Source organism: Lepidochelys kempii, chromosome 14 (genome assembly GCF_965140265.1).
Source record: "Lepidochelys kempii isolate rLepKem1 chromosome 14, rLepKem1.hap2, whole genome shotgun sequence".
NCBI lineage: Eukaryota > Metazoa > Chordata > Testudines > Cheloniidae > Lepidochelys > Lepidochelys kempii.
The window spans coordinates 19999326-20018426 of NC_133269.1; the positions used below are offsets into that span (position 1 = coordinate 19999326).

General features: G+C 40.1%; 1 protein-coding gene across 6 annotated transcripts in view; it reads right to left on the reverse strand.

Annotated features, from left to right (window-relative positions):
• B3GNTL1 (UDP-GlcNAc:betaGal beta-1,3-N-acetylglucosaminyltransferase like 1) overlaps positions 1–19101 on the reverse strand; it is a 295947-nt gene that overhangs the window by 52896 nt on the left and 223950 nt on the right. For all 6 annotated transcript variants that reach the window (XM_073311998.1, XM_073311995.1, XM_073311993.1 and 3 more), the window contains one exon: positions 13539–13634. In XM_073311998.1, the coding sequence (XP_073168099.1) occupies positions 13539–13634 (96 nt within the window). The remainder of the gene's footprint in view (positions 1–13538; positions 13635–19101) is intronic.

The following is a 19101-nucleotide window of genomic DNA, read 5'->3' on the forward strand; positions in this document are numbered from 1 at the left end:
TGCCCCCAGGCTGGAGCTCCCAGCCAGCTCCCCCCTCCCCCCAGCTCCCAGCCCCCTCACTGGTGAAGACACCTTGCAGCTGTCCAGCCAGGAGCAATGGGGACTCCCCGCAGCTGCCCAGATGCAGCGGGCAGTCCCCACAACTGCCCAGCCATGGTGGGCGGGAAGGGGACCCCCCGCAGCTGACCAGCCGTGGCGGGCAGCTGGGGAACTCTGCAGCTCCCAGCCGTGGTCGCTGGCGGGGGACCCCCATCATGACTGCCCAGCCGCCCCGGGGCAAGGGAACCCTGTAGCGTCCCAGCCCCACAGGCAGGATGACCCCGCAGCTTCCACTCCCCACGGTGGTGGGGGACCCAAGAACTCCCACTGACCGCAGCGGTGGGGGACCCGGGAGCCCCAGCAGCAGTGGGTGCTGAACCCACCTCCACATTTTGTTAGGGACATTTTTAGTGAAAGTCAGGGACAAGTCATGGGCTGCTGTGAATTTTTGTTTATTGCCCATGACCTGTCCATGAGTTTTACTAAAATATCTGTGACAAAAACTTAGCTTTACTTATGCAATATTTCTAACCTGCTTTGTAGAGCAATGAATTTGGGATAAGCAGTCCAACCATACTCCAATGATTGAGTTAGGACCTCAAACATGATCAATGAGACAACCTTGCTTCAGACTTAAAAAAAAAAAAAAAAAAAAAAAAGGTCATGCCTTAGACAAAGCATAAAAGGGGCAGTGATATGGCCAGTGGTACTCTATTACATGTTAGCCATACCTCAGATTACAAAAGCACCTTGAAAAGCATGGCCCTATTCTATATGTCATTATAAAGGATGGAAAGTATGTGTTTGTACTTAGCAATGGTGCAACCATTTGAAAAAATTAAAGTAAAACATGGTTTAAAACGTATAATTATCACACACATTTTCATACACTGTTTTTCTCTCCTCCCACTCATTGTTTCTGAGAGATCACATGACTATCATGCAAATAAACATACAATACAAGGAGTATTCATTCAGTATTTGAGTGTGGCACCTAGTAAAAGCTGAAGAGGCAATATAACAAAGACAAACACAAAGAAGAGAAAGAGAGAAAAATTTATATTCACTATCTCAGGACATCAGGTAGGCAGAAACAGACTAAAGCTTATGTATTTATTGCCAGGTATTTTATTTCTACAGAAAAAATAATAAATACACTAACTAATTAAAATGATTAAAATATTCTGGCTATTGCCATAGCTTGTGTGCTCCTCACAGCATTAAGAAAATACAATTAAAATAAATAATTTCTACAAACTTGGACCCTGCCCCTCATTCAAGTTCACATTATTGGTAGTATGTGGGGAAAGAGAGGTGTAAATTTATGATTAGAGATGGAACTGTAGTGTCTGTTTTAGCAGAGAAGAGACAATTTGTTGCAATGAGTAAAAAAGGGGTTCCTGGTGGAGGCTGCTGGACACAGACTCACTCTGTGGTCCTCAGCCATGGGCAGAACACCTTACTGCAGTAGAGGCTTTCTAGCTCCCAAAGTGACTAACACAGTTTAATGTGTTGTTAATGTCATCACATTTAGAGTATACCTAAGAACTGGCCTGGACTAAACAGCCATGGAGGAACAGTTTAGTACACTAAAGGATGACTCCAGGACACACAATACAACCCCCTCTGCATTCTGGGAGAGCTCAGAACTAGAACTAGTTCTAAATTTTGCAACTCAGGTCTCTCTCTATAATTGGTTGAGCTGGAACACTGAATCTGATCCCACTCCCAAACTCTGGGGAAGTGTGGATTCAAATCCAATTGCTGGGTGACAATGGCCCATCTCTAATTGGTATGTTTATATTATGAGACACTTGCCCAGTTTTCTCATCCTAGTGCTCAGATGCCGGAGCAAGCTTTCACAGAGCTTTGTGCAGTTTGCAATTTACATGGATATCTAATGCTTCAGAGGTCACTAAAGGAATCTGGGTGAGGGTGCAGGAAGAGAAAGCAGCTGTTCCCATCAGAAAGAAAATAAAATACCATTTAGACTGAAATTCTTTGTTCCCTAAATCACACACTAAGTTGAGTCAGGCTGAGTGCATGGTTTTATTAAATATCAGTCTACTGCACTTGTCAAATTCTGGTTTGGAAATATCATTACACCACTTGCAAATATTGGTAAATCATTTTCATGTGGAGTCTCATTTTCATCCTTAAAACTGCTATGGCCGAAACATTTAGCAACATATTTGAGCATAAACTGATTAAAAACAGTTATTGTCAAAATAAAATGATCCCTCTAAAACTGGGATTTGATTCTTGGACCCTATTTTCTATTTCTTCTGCTGAAAGGGGCATTTCAGAGCAATGTGCCCAGTTCCCAGGGATGAGCAGATGCCTTGCATTGCTCAGCAGTGACCTCTCAGCTAATGAAGGAGCAGCATTGCCAAAGGAAATGCATATATTTTGCAAGGGATGGAAAGATGTTGACTATGCCATGGGTCCTGCAGGGACAGGACTACTTAGGGCTCTGGGATATGTACGGTGCTTGCACTATAGCAGTTTCTTCCATTTTGAGATATTATCAGTTCCAGCTGTATTTCCCGTTTTAATCACTAGAAATCCATCTCACACTGGTACCACCTTTCAAAGTAGAAGGATCTGCAACCACTCTAGGGATATTTTTTAATGCTTTTTGAAAACTGATGGCTTTAGATAAAAGTACAGAATAACAAGATATACAGTAATGCAGCTAAAATGTATCCTGCAAATAATTTTCGCACTCCACGAAGACAGTTGAATAGCACAATATCACAAGTCAGTGAAATATGTAACAGCAACCCAGAAAATAAGCAAAAAATAACTCCAGATGCTCTTTAGAACAGTTTGTTACTACTAACATTCCACCTGGACTTATACACACCATGGCCCTTTCCACTTCTACTAGGGTTTTGTTTTGTTATAATTCTACTCCTGCTACTCAAAATTGTTCAAGACTCCAGATCACTATAGAAAAGCCATAAATTCTATAAAAAACTAGTGCAGAATTCTCTCCTTTGCCTCAGAAACTGCAGCTGGAGGGCCCTGGCTAAGATAGATATAATGTATTATCCTAGGATTTTCGTTTCAATAACATGCTTCACAAAGTTCACTAATAATGGATCATCAGCAAGGAAACTTCACATGCTTCATAAAAGGTCTTCAGTGTATATTTTTAGTTACACAAAAGACAAAATAAAAACACCTTTTTCATGTATTAAATAAGCCAACAACTAGTTCAAAAGGGGTTCCAAGTGACAGAACCATGTAGCAAAGACGACTTAGCAGCATCTCACATCTCTTTTGAAAGGTTGGTTTACCTCTTTCCTGAAGAAGAGCTTTGTGCAGCTCAAAAGCTTGTCTCTTTCACCAACAGAAGTTGGGCTAGTAAAAGATGCTACCTCGCCCAGTTTACCGCTATCCTGGTATTTAACAGCAGGAAGAGCATTTGGGGGCAATTTTCCAACAGCAAATAGAAAACAAACCCTCTATAGATAACAATCTAGACCCTTGCAGAATTTTAACTACTGAAAATAAACCTAAACAAAAAACAAATAGAATTTTGGCTGCAGAACTCATGGTACCTATATCCTGTCTGAATACCAGTTACTGTACTGAATGTTCCTTTGTTTTTCTGTGCAGTTGCTCAGAACAGATTATCCAAATGTACTATTATTCCATACAAAACCAAAACTACATTAAAAAACCATTAAGGTTGCAAAGTGAAGCTCTCAAAAGTTAGGTAATGTCAGAATTATAGTAGAAACTTTAATTCTGCCTCCATGTGTACGCACTATGATACAATCTTTACTTACATAATCACAAGAGAGTTTTTTCTCAAAGGACCTCAGACTCATTAAATGAGGCATCTGTTCAATATTTCCTATTATTCTCAACGTTTGCTGTATGACCCTATCTGTTAAGTTACTAGAACACAGGGATTGCCAGACTGAATCAGACCCATGGTCCACCTAAGTCTAGTATCCTATTTCCAACAATGGACAGCAGCAGAGGCTTCAGATAGGTTTCAGAGTAGCAGCCGTGTTAGTCTGTATCCGTAAAAAGAAAAGGAGTACTTGTGGCACCTTAGAGACTAACAAATATATTTATTTATGTTCTAATACATTTGTTAGTCTCTAAGGTGCCACAAGTACTCCTTTTCTTTTTCGGCTTCAGATAGTACATCAAATCCAAAAGTAGGTAAATGTATTGCCATAATGCACATCATCTTAAACATGAACTGAATAAATAATATTTTTATTTCTTCAGAGGTTTCTCGATTGCATTCATCACAATGGTATCTCAAGTGTCTCAGAAACATTAATGAATTTATCTTTAACAACTCCTGTGAGACTTATTCATATCTGCATTTTACAGATGGGGAACTGAGGTAGAGAGAGTAAGAACAATATTTTCAATAGTGTCAACCAATTTTGAAAGTCCCAATTTCCAGATCCCCAACTTGAGATACCGGGGGCCTGATTTTTCACATATAAAGTACCTATTCCTAGACCTATGTCACAAGACATACCAATGGTTCAGGATGGAACACCTCATACCACTGAGCAATATACTTTGGGGGATAAGCTATTTATTTGAAGGGGAGCAGAAGGGACTATTCTTCTGGCAGGTTGTTTTTGTTTAAAATGGTTGGCGTTCAGATGCTTGAGTGTTCCAGGCTCTATTGTGAACAATGGATCAGTGGATATAGGGGTGGTGAAGTTGCATGAAGAAGGCAATAAATCACTTAATTCTATAATTTATCACATATCTCTACATATGTACCATAGGCACACCACACATACACTGGTTAATATTTTCAAAGTCAACTAGGGGAGTTAGCCACACAACTCCCATTAAAATTAATGGAAGTTATGTAACTAAATTTCCTAGTTGGCTCTGAAAATCTCAACCACACTTCGCATTTTCTGCTCTTCCATTTGTATAAAATGGAGAAATAAAAATTGAGACCTTTCCCTAAGAATGATGGTGCTTGCCATTAAAAAGAAGCTTGCATTACCACAGTATTCAGTATTCCCTTTATTTGAGAGCAAATGAAACAAAAAGTAGAGGGTAATACTGAGTATAGGTCTGACACTTTCCTAAATGCTTTTAAGAGAACTACCTATCTTGCATTATGGGCTCAATTCTCCATTGTTCCTGAGCTAAACATAGGCATAATGAACGGCAGGGAGGGGTGCTACTGACAATTACTCCCTAATTCTTAGCTGTTTGGCTCCAGTATAAGCTAAAGCTGGCAAGAAGGCTGCTTTAAGTTAGGTGCTGGTGGAAGATCTTCTGCCAGATGAGAATTATGCCCACATGTTCCCTCCTCCTCTGATGCATCCACACCCCACTTTGACATATCCCGCTGCTTCCTCTATGTCCTCTTTCTTTCCTCTTTACACCTAGCAGTACAGTTCCAGTGTAGGAGGTGGTGGTGGGAAAGCTGGTGTGGAAGGCAGTGGAGCTGCGTCTGTTAGCCTTGTGCAGATGGAAATTTGCCCTATATTGAGAAATCTCCAGCTGGCAAAACTGGGGAATCCAGTCCTATAGATTTTATAATTAGGTTTTACATGCCTTGTTTAAAAAAACAGGACAAGAAAGGTAAATCTACCATTGCAACTATGCTATTAATATATAAGGAAAATCTGAATTGTGTGGAAGGAGAGCTAGCCAAATTTCTTGATCAGAACACTCGAGAAATCAGGCTGTAATTGGGAACACTTTTTTTTCTTACTGATAAGCGTATGATGGAAAAGGCTGGAACCAGAGGGAGCCAAATTTATCTCAGTCCTCAGAGGAATCTCAAAGTGCTGAGAGAAAGAGTGAGTGGAAGAGGAAATAACTTTTGTCTCCATACTTACCTGATTAATGAAGTATTTTAGCAGGATTCTGCTGCCAAAGTTTTAAAGCTTATTCATTCCATACCTTATACCGTAGGCCATGCATTTAAAAAAAACAACTCCAAAACACTGCAATAGTAATATTACATTGGAGTTGCACTAAAAGCCATTCAACTGATTAAATGGAAATAACATAGTACAAAACAGTTATAGAATGAACTTCCAAATTCTTATTGATCAAAATACTTATTCCTAGAAAGACCCAAGAGCTAAATTTTAAAATTACAGCAGCAGCATGTGCTGTGGTGTTAGCAGCATGTTGCTGGATATACATCTGGCACAAGAGACATCCTGTCTCAAAGAAAGTTCACTCACTTCAGGCCAACATACTGTACTGAAGGGGACTTTTTAAGGCTCATCTCAGCAACAGGAACATGCTTGCTAAAACTGCTGCCTTCTAGAGCAGTGCCTCGCAACCTTTCCAGACTACTGTACCTCTGTCAGGAGTCTGATTGGTCTTGTGTACCCTCTACACCTCACTTAAAAACTACTTGCTTACAAAATCAGACATAAAAATACAAAAATGTCACAGCACAGTATTACTGGAAAATTGCTTATTTTCTCATTTTACTATATAATTATAAGGTAAATCAACTAGAATATAAATATTGTACTTACATTTCAGTGTATAGTATATAAAGCAGTATAAACAAGTTGTCTGTATGAAATTTTAGTTTGTACTGATTTCGTTAGTGCTTTTTACATAGCCTGTTTTAAAACTGTGCAAATATCTAGATGAGTTGCTGTACCCCCCGGAAGACCTCTGCGTATTCCCAGGAGTATGCATACCCCTGGTTGAGAACCACTGCCCTAGAGTTTACTGCTGATGAGAGCACATGTGCTTGTGAACCGCTGTCCAATCGCTGGAAGTTGAAGCTAGATAAAAAATTGCACCTTGCCTAAATGTAGCTGTTAGGGTAATTAATAATTGGAACAATTTACCAAGGGATGTGATGGATTCCCCATCACTTGAAGTCTTCAAATCAAGATTGCCTGTCTTTCTAAAATATAAGATCTAGCTCAACCACAAAATACGGCCTTGAGGCAGAAATTATTCAGTGACAGTCTATGATCTGGGGTATACAGCAGGTCAGTCTAGATAATCACACGGATCCTTTCTGGCTTTAGAATCTATGGAATTATGTCCCATTTGTAGCTAACCATGGATCTACAGTGACACTGAATACCACAATATGACTGGTGGGCCTAGCAGCTGGCACCACATGCACTGTGGCAGACTGCCATCTGTTATTCCCAGGCCATCTGGGATAATTCCATCTTGCACACCCTGGTGTAGCTTCTTATGGTATGTCTACACTGCAAAGTGAAGGTGTGATTGTAACATGGGTAGGCAGATCCAATTTAGCTTTAATCTAGCTAGCACAGGTAACACAATAGACACAATAGCATTGTAGATGTGGTATCATGGGATTCAGTGTGGGCTACACCAGTCTGGTTGCTAGCCTGTGCTGAAGCCCATGCTACCATGTCTACACTAAAGCTAACACAAGTACGCCTACCCATGCTGCAATCGCATCTTAACTTTGCAGTGTAGACATAGCCTTAGACGTTTCAAGCAAGCTAGATTTGTGGGTATGCACTGAATTTTTTTCCAATGCTGAGCATTGACTGACAGAACATAATCCAAAATCTCCAGGATCTTATAGGCTTGGTACTCTATCTTTGCATATGTTACATGAAATTTTTCTGTTTTAAGAAAATCTTGTTAACTTTATTTCATGAAACTGTTATTAGTTTGACTTCCATTAGGACAGTCACCAGAAATAGGCTGGAGGACCCATTAGAAGTTGCATAAGTTACTCTTAAATTGAAAAAATGGGTGTTTACCACTACAAAAGGTTTTCTCTCCCCCCACCCCACTCTCCTGCTGGTAACAGCTTATCTAAAGTGATCACTCTCCTTACAATAACAGGTTTCAGAGTAACAGCCGTGTTAGTCTGTATTCGCAAAAAGAAAAGGAGTACTTGTGGCACCTTAGAGACTAACCAATTTATTTGAGCATGAGCTTTCGTGAGCTACAGCTCACTTCATCGGATGCATACCGTGGAAACTGCAGCAAACTTTATATACACACAGAGAATATGAAACAATACCTCCTCCCACCCCACTAGATGTTTTTGTTAAACCCTGGATTTGTGCTGGAAATGGCCCACCTTGATTATCATACACATTGTAAGGAGAGTGATCACTTTAGATAAGCTGTTACCAGCAGGAGAGTGGGGTGGGGGGAGAGAAAACCTTTTGTAGTGGTAAACACCCATTTTTTCATGCTTTTTGTGTATAAAAAGATCTTGTGTACTTTCCATACTTTCCACAGTATGCATCCGATGAAGTGAGCTGTAGCTCACGAAAGCTTATGCTCAAATAAATTGGTTAGTCTCTAAGGTGCCACAAGTACTCTTTTTCTCTTAAATTATTGCACTGAGTAATATTTGAATTGGCTTTTCTTCAGAATTATCCAAAACACTCTTAAGCCTCTTAATCTTTCTTTAGATCTGTGACTCTGTCCCTTTGCTCATACCCTGATAAGGCCTTTAAATCATTTTGCCCTGATTATAAAACAGGAAATCTGTGACAATGTTATATTTGCTTCAGTGTTTGCTAAATAAAGTTAAAGGGTTACTAGAGACTCTGCACATTTTCTTTCTTCTAAAAGAGAAACATTTCTGCTCTACTGGCAAATAGCAATTAAATTAAACAAGGAAAAGGTGAAAGCCAAAGGGTCAGGGCAGGGTGAATTCTAAAGTGCGCTTAATAATACACTAGCAAGAAATGTCTTCAGAAGTGGGGGGAGGAGGTGGGTTTTCAAATACTATGTAAGCATAATTTATCATTGACTCCAGCACTTTCTTTTCTTCCTGGATACTACTCAAATACTGATCTCTGTTCAGCTTTAACTGTACCATGCCAAGAATATCAGAGCCTGTGTTTTGTCCTCATTTTTCCCCCAGAGCACCTTGACAGGTCATTTGACAGTCTGACAATATTCTAATTCATGTTCCAAAACCCCACAAATTTCTCCTTAACCTTTCAGCTTCCAGGGCTTATTATAAATGCTTGGTTTCTTGAGGGAATTCTGACAGTTTTCTTCTGGCCCAGAGAAATGGAGAAAGGTACTAGCGAGCCCCTCAAAGGCTATAAAGCTCCTTTAGACATTTGGAGTATTCACTGCATTCTCCTGTGCACCAAGATGTATTTCAACCCCACCTCAGTTCCTCCTTTCCATGACCCTTTATCACAGGAACAGATCAGAGCTGAGAGCGAGCCACTGCATTCTGAACTGCAGTTTGTATTCAGAAATGCTAGCTGCTCATGCTACATGATTACACCTGGGGCTCATTAAAAATAATTTCCCTCTGTTTGCACTTTTAGGTAAGTTTTAAAACGGGGCAAGATTTACGTAAAATTCTAGTCTGGATACACTTAAAAAGGAATGTTAAAGTTGGGGGTGGGGTTAGGGGGGCAGGATAGACGGAGCATTTAGTTAGAGAAGACAATATTTTACACTGATCTGCCCTGGGTATCAGGGATAAAATAATTGTGGTATTTCTCACTCTAATCTCATGGTGAAGTTTGTCCATATAAAAGCACAATTATGCAAACTGCCATTTTTGATTCTCCTTTGTTCAGCAGAAGTTTGAAGAAGAGGAGTTTGCTGGTTAGGCAGGCCAGAAAAGATTTTGGGGTTACCTATGTCTTATGTGCTTTAAGTTTCTCAAAAGTATTTACCAAGCAGTAAGTTAGGGTATCATAGTGTAGTAATTGTGTAGCTTACAATTACACACTTACAAATAGTTCACACAAGACATTAGAATTAAGAAAATGTTGGCCAGGATGCAGGTTATTTGTCTTTTCCAAAAGCACCATGGGATCTTTAACTTTTACTTGGATGTCCACAAGAGACAGGGCAAAGCTCTGTAGTCTAATGACTGAAGGAGGGAGGATATGTTTAGGCAGAGCTATGTGCAGACCCATAACTAGAATAGCAAAAGATGTTGTTGGCCAAAGGTTGAGGTGCTATGATAAAGATATATAGTGGAAACTTCACAGAGCACCAGCCTCCACTATATCTGTTCCTGGCCAAGGTTATCAGTCCCCGATTCTCATGGGCAATCAAGTTTTGAAATGTACCAGTCATTTAATGATACCAGGAAACTGTACATAAAGCTGGAACCCTTCATTCTCTTTGTGACACATATGTGAAGCCAGTGATGGCTTTTTAATAACATTTCTATGTGTTGGAATAAATTTACAAGCAAGGTGCCACACACTTGATCAAATAAATTAGATGGCGTCACACACACAAGTTTCCCAAAGAGAAAACTTTCACATACTAAGCTCAAAAATTGTAAATAAAATCTTGCCACTCGTTCCAATAACAGAGGTCACTAAATTTAATTTGTGTGGGATGGATGCACTCCAGGAAGTCTCTCTCTTCAGTTTTCTGATAAAGTTCCTCAAAAATACATTCATTATACCACCATCCTCCTACCTCTGGATGTACTGTAGAGAGGACACTATCCTAAATGAAGTGGTTGTCATTAAAATCTTTATATTCTTGCCTAGATTTCAGTGGTATTCCATATTACTCAGCATACCATGAACACATATTAAAATCAGTTACTTGCAAGGCAATTATATGAAAGTTAGTAGAGTCAGTCAGTCAGCTTTACTGGATAACTTGCTTTCTCTACTTCAAAATATTTCAACCCTGGCTCTTATGATTAAATAACTAAATATTCTCCTCACTTACATATAATGGAACTGAACAAACATAATTAAATACATATAACAGCGATAGCCATTCCATTCTCCTTATTTACATTGTGTAATAGGATTTTTATCATTGTACTTGGATAGCGCACAAAGTATATTTGTAATTGTGCCCTTTGATGTACAGTCAAGATTTTTAGTCACAAGTAGACAAGCCCCATTTCAGAAGAAGTCATTTATAATTCTGTTTGGATATTGCAATAATGCTAATGCAGAGAAAATATGTCTTTGTAGTGAATGAACATCTTGAAGGAGAGGAAGTTTGTTAATAAAATGGAGTCTTCGTAAGCAAATGCTTTAAATCTCCCATGAAGCATTGGGAAAATTAGATATACTTTACTAATAAGAAGGATTTAGACATTGGTTAACATTTGATTATTCCATGTGCTTTGTTTACTTAGTTCTTCAAATCACAACCTCTCCAACATTTGACATATGAAGAACAGGTGTTCAGATTTAATTCCAAGTGAGAAATGCAGCTTTTTGTGTGGAAACAGTTTTGCAAATGGAAAGACTAGAATCTAGAGATTTCTTGATCTATTTCTCTGTTTACTGGCAGCAACCTGACACCTGTAGATTGCATAATTAATACTAACTCAAGAAGGTGGAGAGATATGATTAACAAGTCAGATGATGAGTCAAGTCAACATATACACAAACAAAGACAACCCAGTGTTGACCAGTAACTCTGTTCCCATTGTTGCGTATGGCAAATCTCCCATTTATTCCAAAGGGAAGAGCTAGGCCAACGCTGTGCACTTCTGAAAATCCCACCTCAATGGTTAAGGATGAGATGACTTGGGAAATTGCTGCTTTCCTCCCTTGTCACAATCCTGCAGTTGTGGGCAGTGGAAGCATTTGAACAAGAGACTCCCGGGTTTAGAGATGAGGGGGCTATTAGCAGGGCATTTTCTTTGAAGGTCCCTGGTCTCCAGAACTCAATCCCGTCTGTCTGCCAGAGCCTGGATTTGTTGATCTCCTGGACACCCCAACAAAGCTACTCTTGTCCCACCAGGTGTTCGGGGAGGGAGTAAACTGTGGGAAATGAGGCTAAATTTAAGGATTTTTTTTATTATTATTGACTGGCAGGTAACTATTATGTGTGTATTACCTATATCATAAATCCAAAAACCCTTAGACTTGGCATTGCGGCCATTTAAGGTGATCACTTTTACTCACAGGAGGCACGTATGCTATAAAATAAAATTTAAAAAGTAGGAAGGCAAAAAACCCAAACCATATTAGCATGGTTACAGGGCAAGGCTCAAGAGGTGATTTAAGTCAAATGGGTATTCTTCAGATAATGGAAAGTCAACCCCAGGGTAAAGCGAGAGAGAGAGAGAGACAGAGAGATAAAGAAAAGTCATATGGTCTGTCTACTGGATAGGGCATTGGATTGACTCAGGAGACCTGGGTCCTATTCCAAGCTCTGCCACTGACCTGCTGTTTGATCTTAGGCAAAACATTTCACCACTTGGACTTTGTTTCCCCTCCCACCCTTCTCCATCTTTTCTATTTGGACTGTAAACTCTTTGGGATAGCGATTCTCTCTCACCATATATTTTTACAGTGCCTAGCACAATGGGGCCTCACTGTCAGCTGGGGTCAGTAGGTGGTACTGTAAATCTAATAACAGCAATGATAATAATCTAGTATTGTAATAAGTAGTACATAAATTAGAGTAGGAATTACTTAAGCAGTACTCAGAGGAACAGCCGTGTTAGTCTGTATTCGCAAAAAGAAAAGGAGTACTTGTGGCACCTTAGAGACTAACCAATTTATTTGAGCATGAGCTTTCGTGAGCTACAGCTCACTTCATCAGATGTTTACCGTGGAAACTGCAGCAGACTTTATATACACACAGAAATCATGAAACAATACCTCCTCCCACCCCACTGTCCTGCTGGTATAAGCTATTACCAGCAGGACAGTGGGGTGGGAGGAGGTATTGTTTCATGATTTCTGTGTGTATATAAAGTCTGCTGCAGTTTCCACGGTAAACATCTGATGAAGTGAGCTGTAGCTCACGAAAGCTCATGCTCAAATAAATTGGTTAGTCTCTAAGGTGCCACAAGTACTCCTTTTCTTTAAGCAGTACTGCAATTCTATGTCTGGCAGTATTACATACAAGTATTCAGAAACAAAGTAGAATATAAGCGTGCTGGTTAATTATCAGAATGTCCTTCCATCACACAGGATATGTCTACATAGCAGCTAGGAGGTGAGACTCCCAGCTCAGTTATACGTACATTGCAAGCTCTGTTTGAGCTAACACATAAAACTACCAGTGAGTTTGCAGTGGCACAGGCAGCAGCTCAGGTTAACTGCCCAAGTTGTACCAAGGAGGTTGGGCAGAATTATACTCAGGTGGCTCGCCTGAGCTGCTCTCTGTGCCACTGTGGCCACACTGCTATTTTTAGGCCCTAATTCAAGCACAGTTAGTGCATGTATGTCTATCCGAGCTGGGAATCACACCCCATAGCTGATGCATAGATGTAACCAATGTTGTTTCAGCGCTGTGCACCAAAGCCTTAACTCTAGAAACACACCAAAAAGCTGGAGGAGTGTTTGTTGATGAACTGAAGTCTTTTCTGAAATTTGCAAGCCAGAAGAGGAAATGCTTTTCCTCAGTTTTATCCCCTGTAGTATTTGAGTTTAGTTATCCACACATGAACTAACATTCTGTGGCCCATTTAATAGCAATAGGAAAAGACCTCTTGAGAGCATAACGCTACCAATTGTCCTGCTAACACACAATTCTTAACAAAATGGAATCAAGAATGGAGTATCAATTTTGTTTCTATCAGTAGCACTTACCTTCCCACCCTCATTAAATTTGCCCACATGACAAAACCATTCTCGGGAGCAGAACCAGGTAGGCATGATCACAGTGGGTCCATGGGAGGTAAACACCTAGGGAAAAAAGTGAAACCTTAGTGAAAAGGAAGAATAGTCCTAACAGATATACTCTTTGATAATAAAGTTTATTTTCATTTATTAACTTATGCCCTTGTCCTGTAAAGACTTAGGCTTATCTTGGACTTAAAACACACCAGAAGCCCCATTAAATTCACTGAGACTACTCATGTACTTAAAGTTCAGCACCTGCACAAGTCTTTGCAGAATCATGGCCTAAAAAATGAAATCTAGTATTTCCTACTTCATATACTGTAGCACTGTGACTGTTCCTATTGGTAATAGCAAGTTTTACAACAAATCCAAAAATCTTGAAACTATAATTCAAGTTTTGAGAGATCCACCACAACTGAAATTCTACTAGTTTTACTAAAAATACTAATCTTAATAATGAAAGTACATATATAATGGAAAGTCTGTGTCCAGTGTGCTTTCAGAAAGCACAAAATTACAAACTTTGATCTATCTTCTATGATTTTCTGTGGAAAATTGGGGAAACTGAAGTACAGCTTGATTTTAAACCAGAACAATATATATACAGTACTTAATGCTACCTGGTTAAACTAAAAGTCTTGGAAAGAAACATATGATTTGATAGACAACATGAATATAGTTATTAATTTTAAATTTTTGAATGCTCACAGCTTCAATGACTAGCACCAACACAGCAAGGAACTGTACATAGTCAACCTTTGCTGCCTTAAACAAACATGCCATAAACCCAACTATGAAATAAACCAGAATATCCGGATTATGTCAGATAAACAAATTATCACTTTTATTACAAGGAAAAATATCTAGCAAACCAGGAGACTAAACTTGTCAAACAGAAATCTGACGTTAAAAAGGCATATTGTGTCCAGCTCCAAAGAAAGTTATTTGTACAAGCAGGTTTATGGAAACAGAAAAATAAACAAATTTAATGCCAGTTTCAATCACTAATGAAAATATATTTGTTTCCAGAAGATCATTTCAAAGTATACTATAGATGCAATAATTAATATTGCTCTACAGCTAAAATTCTCCAACTTGGTTGCATAAACTTAGCCTTCTGAATCCACAGTTAGATACCTGTTGCTCTCATTAATTACAATATGAGCTGGGGTTGCTCAGTTCCTCAGGCCACTTTTCTTTTTAGATGGATAAATAGGGATTTAGGATCTTAACTTTAGGCCCACAGATTCAAGTCTTTTAAATTTAGTTCCATATTGTGGCACGTAGGGATGGTATTTTTAAAAACATCTAAGTGACTTTGTAACACAAGTCCCACTATAAGGGCTTGTCTTCACTACTGGGGTAAGTTGACCTAAGTTACACTACTCCAGCTATGTGAATAACGTAGCTGGAGTTGACCTAGCTTAGCTTGACTTACCCAGGTGTCTTCACTGCGCTGCGTCGATGGGAGACACTCTCCGGTCAACTTCCCTTTCTTCTCAGAGAGGTGAAATACTGGGGTCGACCGCAGAGTGCTCTGCCATCGATTTAGTGGGTTTTCACTAGACCTGCTAAATCGATCCCTGCTTCATCAATTGCAGCAGCATCCATCTCCCTGTAGTGAAGACCAGTCCTAAATCAATAGTCCTGTGCTGAGACTTGTGCTGCTAAGTCACTGAAGCATATTTGAATATCCCATCACTAAACAGAAATGGCCTGCCTTTCAGAGGGGCTAAGTACCAGACACTCCCAGTGAAGACATCGGGAGCTCAGCACCTCTGAAAAATCAGACCACTTTTATTTAGGTGCTTAAATATGGATTTAGGCACCTAAGTTGGAAAATCATGGCTTATATGTATAAAAGTGTATATGCTGCCAGTATTTTCCTGTGAAACAACCTGTTGGCAGATGTTGATTCTGATGGGAGATGCTGAGTCTGGCAACGAATTAGCAGGTGTTGATCAGCTGACTCACTATTGCAAGTACTTATTAGCTCCACCATAGATACCAAGGAAGTGGGAGTGCCCAAGGTGGAACCGTAGGATGAAAAAAGCTTAGGAAGAAACATTGGACTGCAACTGAATGGAAACTTCTTTATCATTAAAGCAAAATTCCAGAAGCGGGACAAGTCCTAAGCGGGACAAGTATGCTAAATGTATTTGAAGGTGAAGGAGACTGGAAAAGCCACTTGCTCACTACGGCCCTGATTCAACAGAGCACTTAAGCATGTGCTTAACTTTAAGCAATGCAAATAGTCTAATTAACTCCAATGAGACTAATCAGATTCTCCTAAGGGTCAATGCTGATATTTTGGACAACCTTTATTTCATCACAACATATAGAACACCTAATGAGACTGGTTATAAGTAAGGCTATGTTTTAGTCATGGGCATTTTTAGTAAAGGTAATGGACAGGTCACGGGCAGTAAACAAAAATTCACAGCCCATGACTTATCCTATATACCCTGATTAAATCTTGGGTGCTCTGGGGCAGGGGCGGCCCAGAGGCACCGTGGGTGCTCTGGAGGGGGGTGGCCTGGGGGTGCTCTGTGGGGGGTGCCCTGCTTCTGCGGGGGGAGGGGGGAGTTGCTGCTGACAGGTTTCCTACCTGGTTCCACGGGGCTCCCCAGAAACAGCAATATTTCCCTTGGATCCTAGGTGGAGGTGCGGCCAGGGGGTACTGTGCACTCTCCACGCCCCAAGCGCCGGCTCCGCAGCACCGACTGGCCAGGAACCATGGCCAATGGGAGCTTTGGGAGTGGCGCCTGCAGGCGGAGGCACTGTGCAGAGCTGCCTGACCACACCTTCATTTGGGGGCCGAGGCACATGGTGCTGCTTCCGGGGAGCCCCCCGAGGTAAGCGCCACCCGGAGCCCTCACCCCCTCCTGTGCCCCAACTCCCTGCCCCAGCTCTGAGCTCCCTTCCAGGTCCAAACTCCTGCTGCTGCTGGGGGAGGGAGGCATGGAGGCTTGAGACTGCCCCAGCAGCAGCCAGTGTGGCTGGCCCCGGGCCGCGCCAGCTCCTCAGGTGGCTGCTGCAGAAGTCCTGGAAGGTCATGGAATTTGTGATTTCTGTGACCTCCGTGACAGACTCTCAGCCTTATTTATAAGCCAAAACAAATCATTTATGTGTATGGACAGAGCATGAAAATGTTCTTTGCATCTCTTATAAGGATTTGTTCTCACATATGCACAGTAATGCAGATGTTTTTATGCAATTTATATACACTGACCTGTAAAAGTACAGTACTGTCAGTTTACATGGGTATTCAAGCAACATTTTAAGGATAAACCAATGTTCTGTATATTTCTTTGGAGATGCAAATAATTTTTACATGGTTAGGTTGAGAACAGGGCTAAAATTAATCTAATGATAGATGTATTAACTTGAGCAACACCTGGTCATGCCAATAAAGTTATTTATGGTGAAAACAATGGGGAGTGAGTTGGATGATGACTATGGAAAAGGAGACTAAGAACTTTACTATTTATTATCCTGAAGGAAATTGTCCAGGACAATCACTGCAAGGAAGCTGTACAGTTACTGATGAATAACTATTTTTTGTTCTTAGTTTTTTAATTCTCTGCATCGTTGCTCCATAAGAACGGCCATACTGGGTCAGACCAAAGGTCCAGCTAGCCCAGTATCCTGTCTTCCGACAGTGGCCAATGCCACGTGCCCCAGAGGGAATGAGCAGAACAGGTGATCTATCCCTTTTCACCCATTCCCAGCTTCTGTCAAACAGAGGCTAGTGATACCATCCCTGCCCATCCTGCCTAATAGCCATTGATGGACCTATTTTCCATTAACTTATTTAGTTCTTTTTTGAACGATGTTATAGTCTTGGCCTTCACAACGTCCTCTGGCAAAGAGTTCCACAGGTTGACTGTGTGTTGTGCGAAGAAATACTTCCTTTTGTTTGTTTTAAACCTGCTGCCTATTAATTTCATTAGGTGACCCCTAGTTCTTCTGTTATGAGGAGTAAATAACACTTCCTTATTTACTTTCTCCACACCAGTCATGATTTTATAGACCTCTATCATATCCCTCTTTAGTCATTTATTTTCTAAGCTGAAAATTCCCAGTCTTATTAATCTCTCCTCATATGGCAACTATTCCATATTCCTAATTATTTTTGTTGCCCTTTTCTGTAACTTATCCAACTCCAGTGTATCTTTTTTGAGATGGAGCGATCACATCTGCATGCAGTATTCAAGATGTGGGAGTACTATAAATTTATACAGAGGCAATATTATATTTTCTTATTATTTATCCCTTTCTTAATGATGCCCATTATTCTCTTAGCTTTTTGGACTGCTGCTACACATTGGGTGGATGTTTTCAGAGAACTATCGACAATGACGCCAAGATCTCTTTCTTGAGTGGTAACAGCTAATTTAGGCTCCATCATTTTATATGTATAGTTGGGATTATGTTTTTGCAACGTGCATTACTTTGCATTTATCAACATTGAATTTCATCTGCCATTTGATTGCCCGCACACCCAGTTTTGTGAGGTCCCTTTGTAACTCTTTGCATTCTGCTTTGCACTTAACTATTTTGAGTAGTTTTGTATCATCTGCAAATTTTGCCACCTCACCGTTTACCCCTTTTCCCAGATCATTTATGAATACGCTGAACAGTACTGGTCCAAGTAAAGAACTCTGAGGAACACCACTATTTACCTCTCACCATTCTGAAAACTGACCATTTGTTCCTACCCTTTGTTTTCTATCTTTTAACCAGTTACTGATCCACAAGAGAATCTTCCCTCTTATCTCAAGACACCTATTTTGCTTAAGAGCCGTTGGTGAGGAACCCTGTCAAAGGCTTTTTGAAAATCTAAGTACACTATATCCATTGGATCACCCTTGTGCACATGCTTGTTGACCTTCTCAAAGAATTCTAGTGGATTGGTGAGGCATGATTTCCCTTTACAAAACCCATGTTCTCTCTTCCCCAACAAATGATGTTCATCTACGTGTCTGATAATTCTGTTCTTTACTATAGTTTCAACCAATTTGCCCTGTATTGAAGTTAGGCCTACCGGCCTGTAGTTGCCAGGATCACCTCTGGAGCCTTTTTTTTTAAGTGGCATCACATCCAGTCATCTTGTACAGAAGCTGATTAAAAGGATAGGTTACAGACCACAGTTAGTAGCTCCATGTAGTAGAATAGATTTTGACACATATATAATCAGCTTGATGAAATTAGAGTTAGTTTAACTGCTAAAAGTTATAGATACTAATGAAAGAAACAAACAAACAAACAAAAACATTAACACAATATGAAGCAATAAAAGTCTCCCACAACCCAAAACATTCTGTTCCAGTGCTTTTAAAAGCTAGAAGCTGAATACCTGTCATCAAACCAAACAGACTGAAATATTTTGTTTCTCAAACTCCTAAAATTATAGTGTAGCAATTTCAAACAAAAGACATGATATGCAACAGAATGGATGTATTGTAATTTACAACATGTTATTACCGGGATCACATCACTTCTGATTGACGCTTTTAAAAAGAAATCC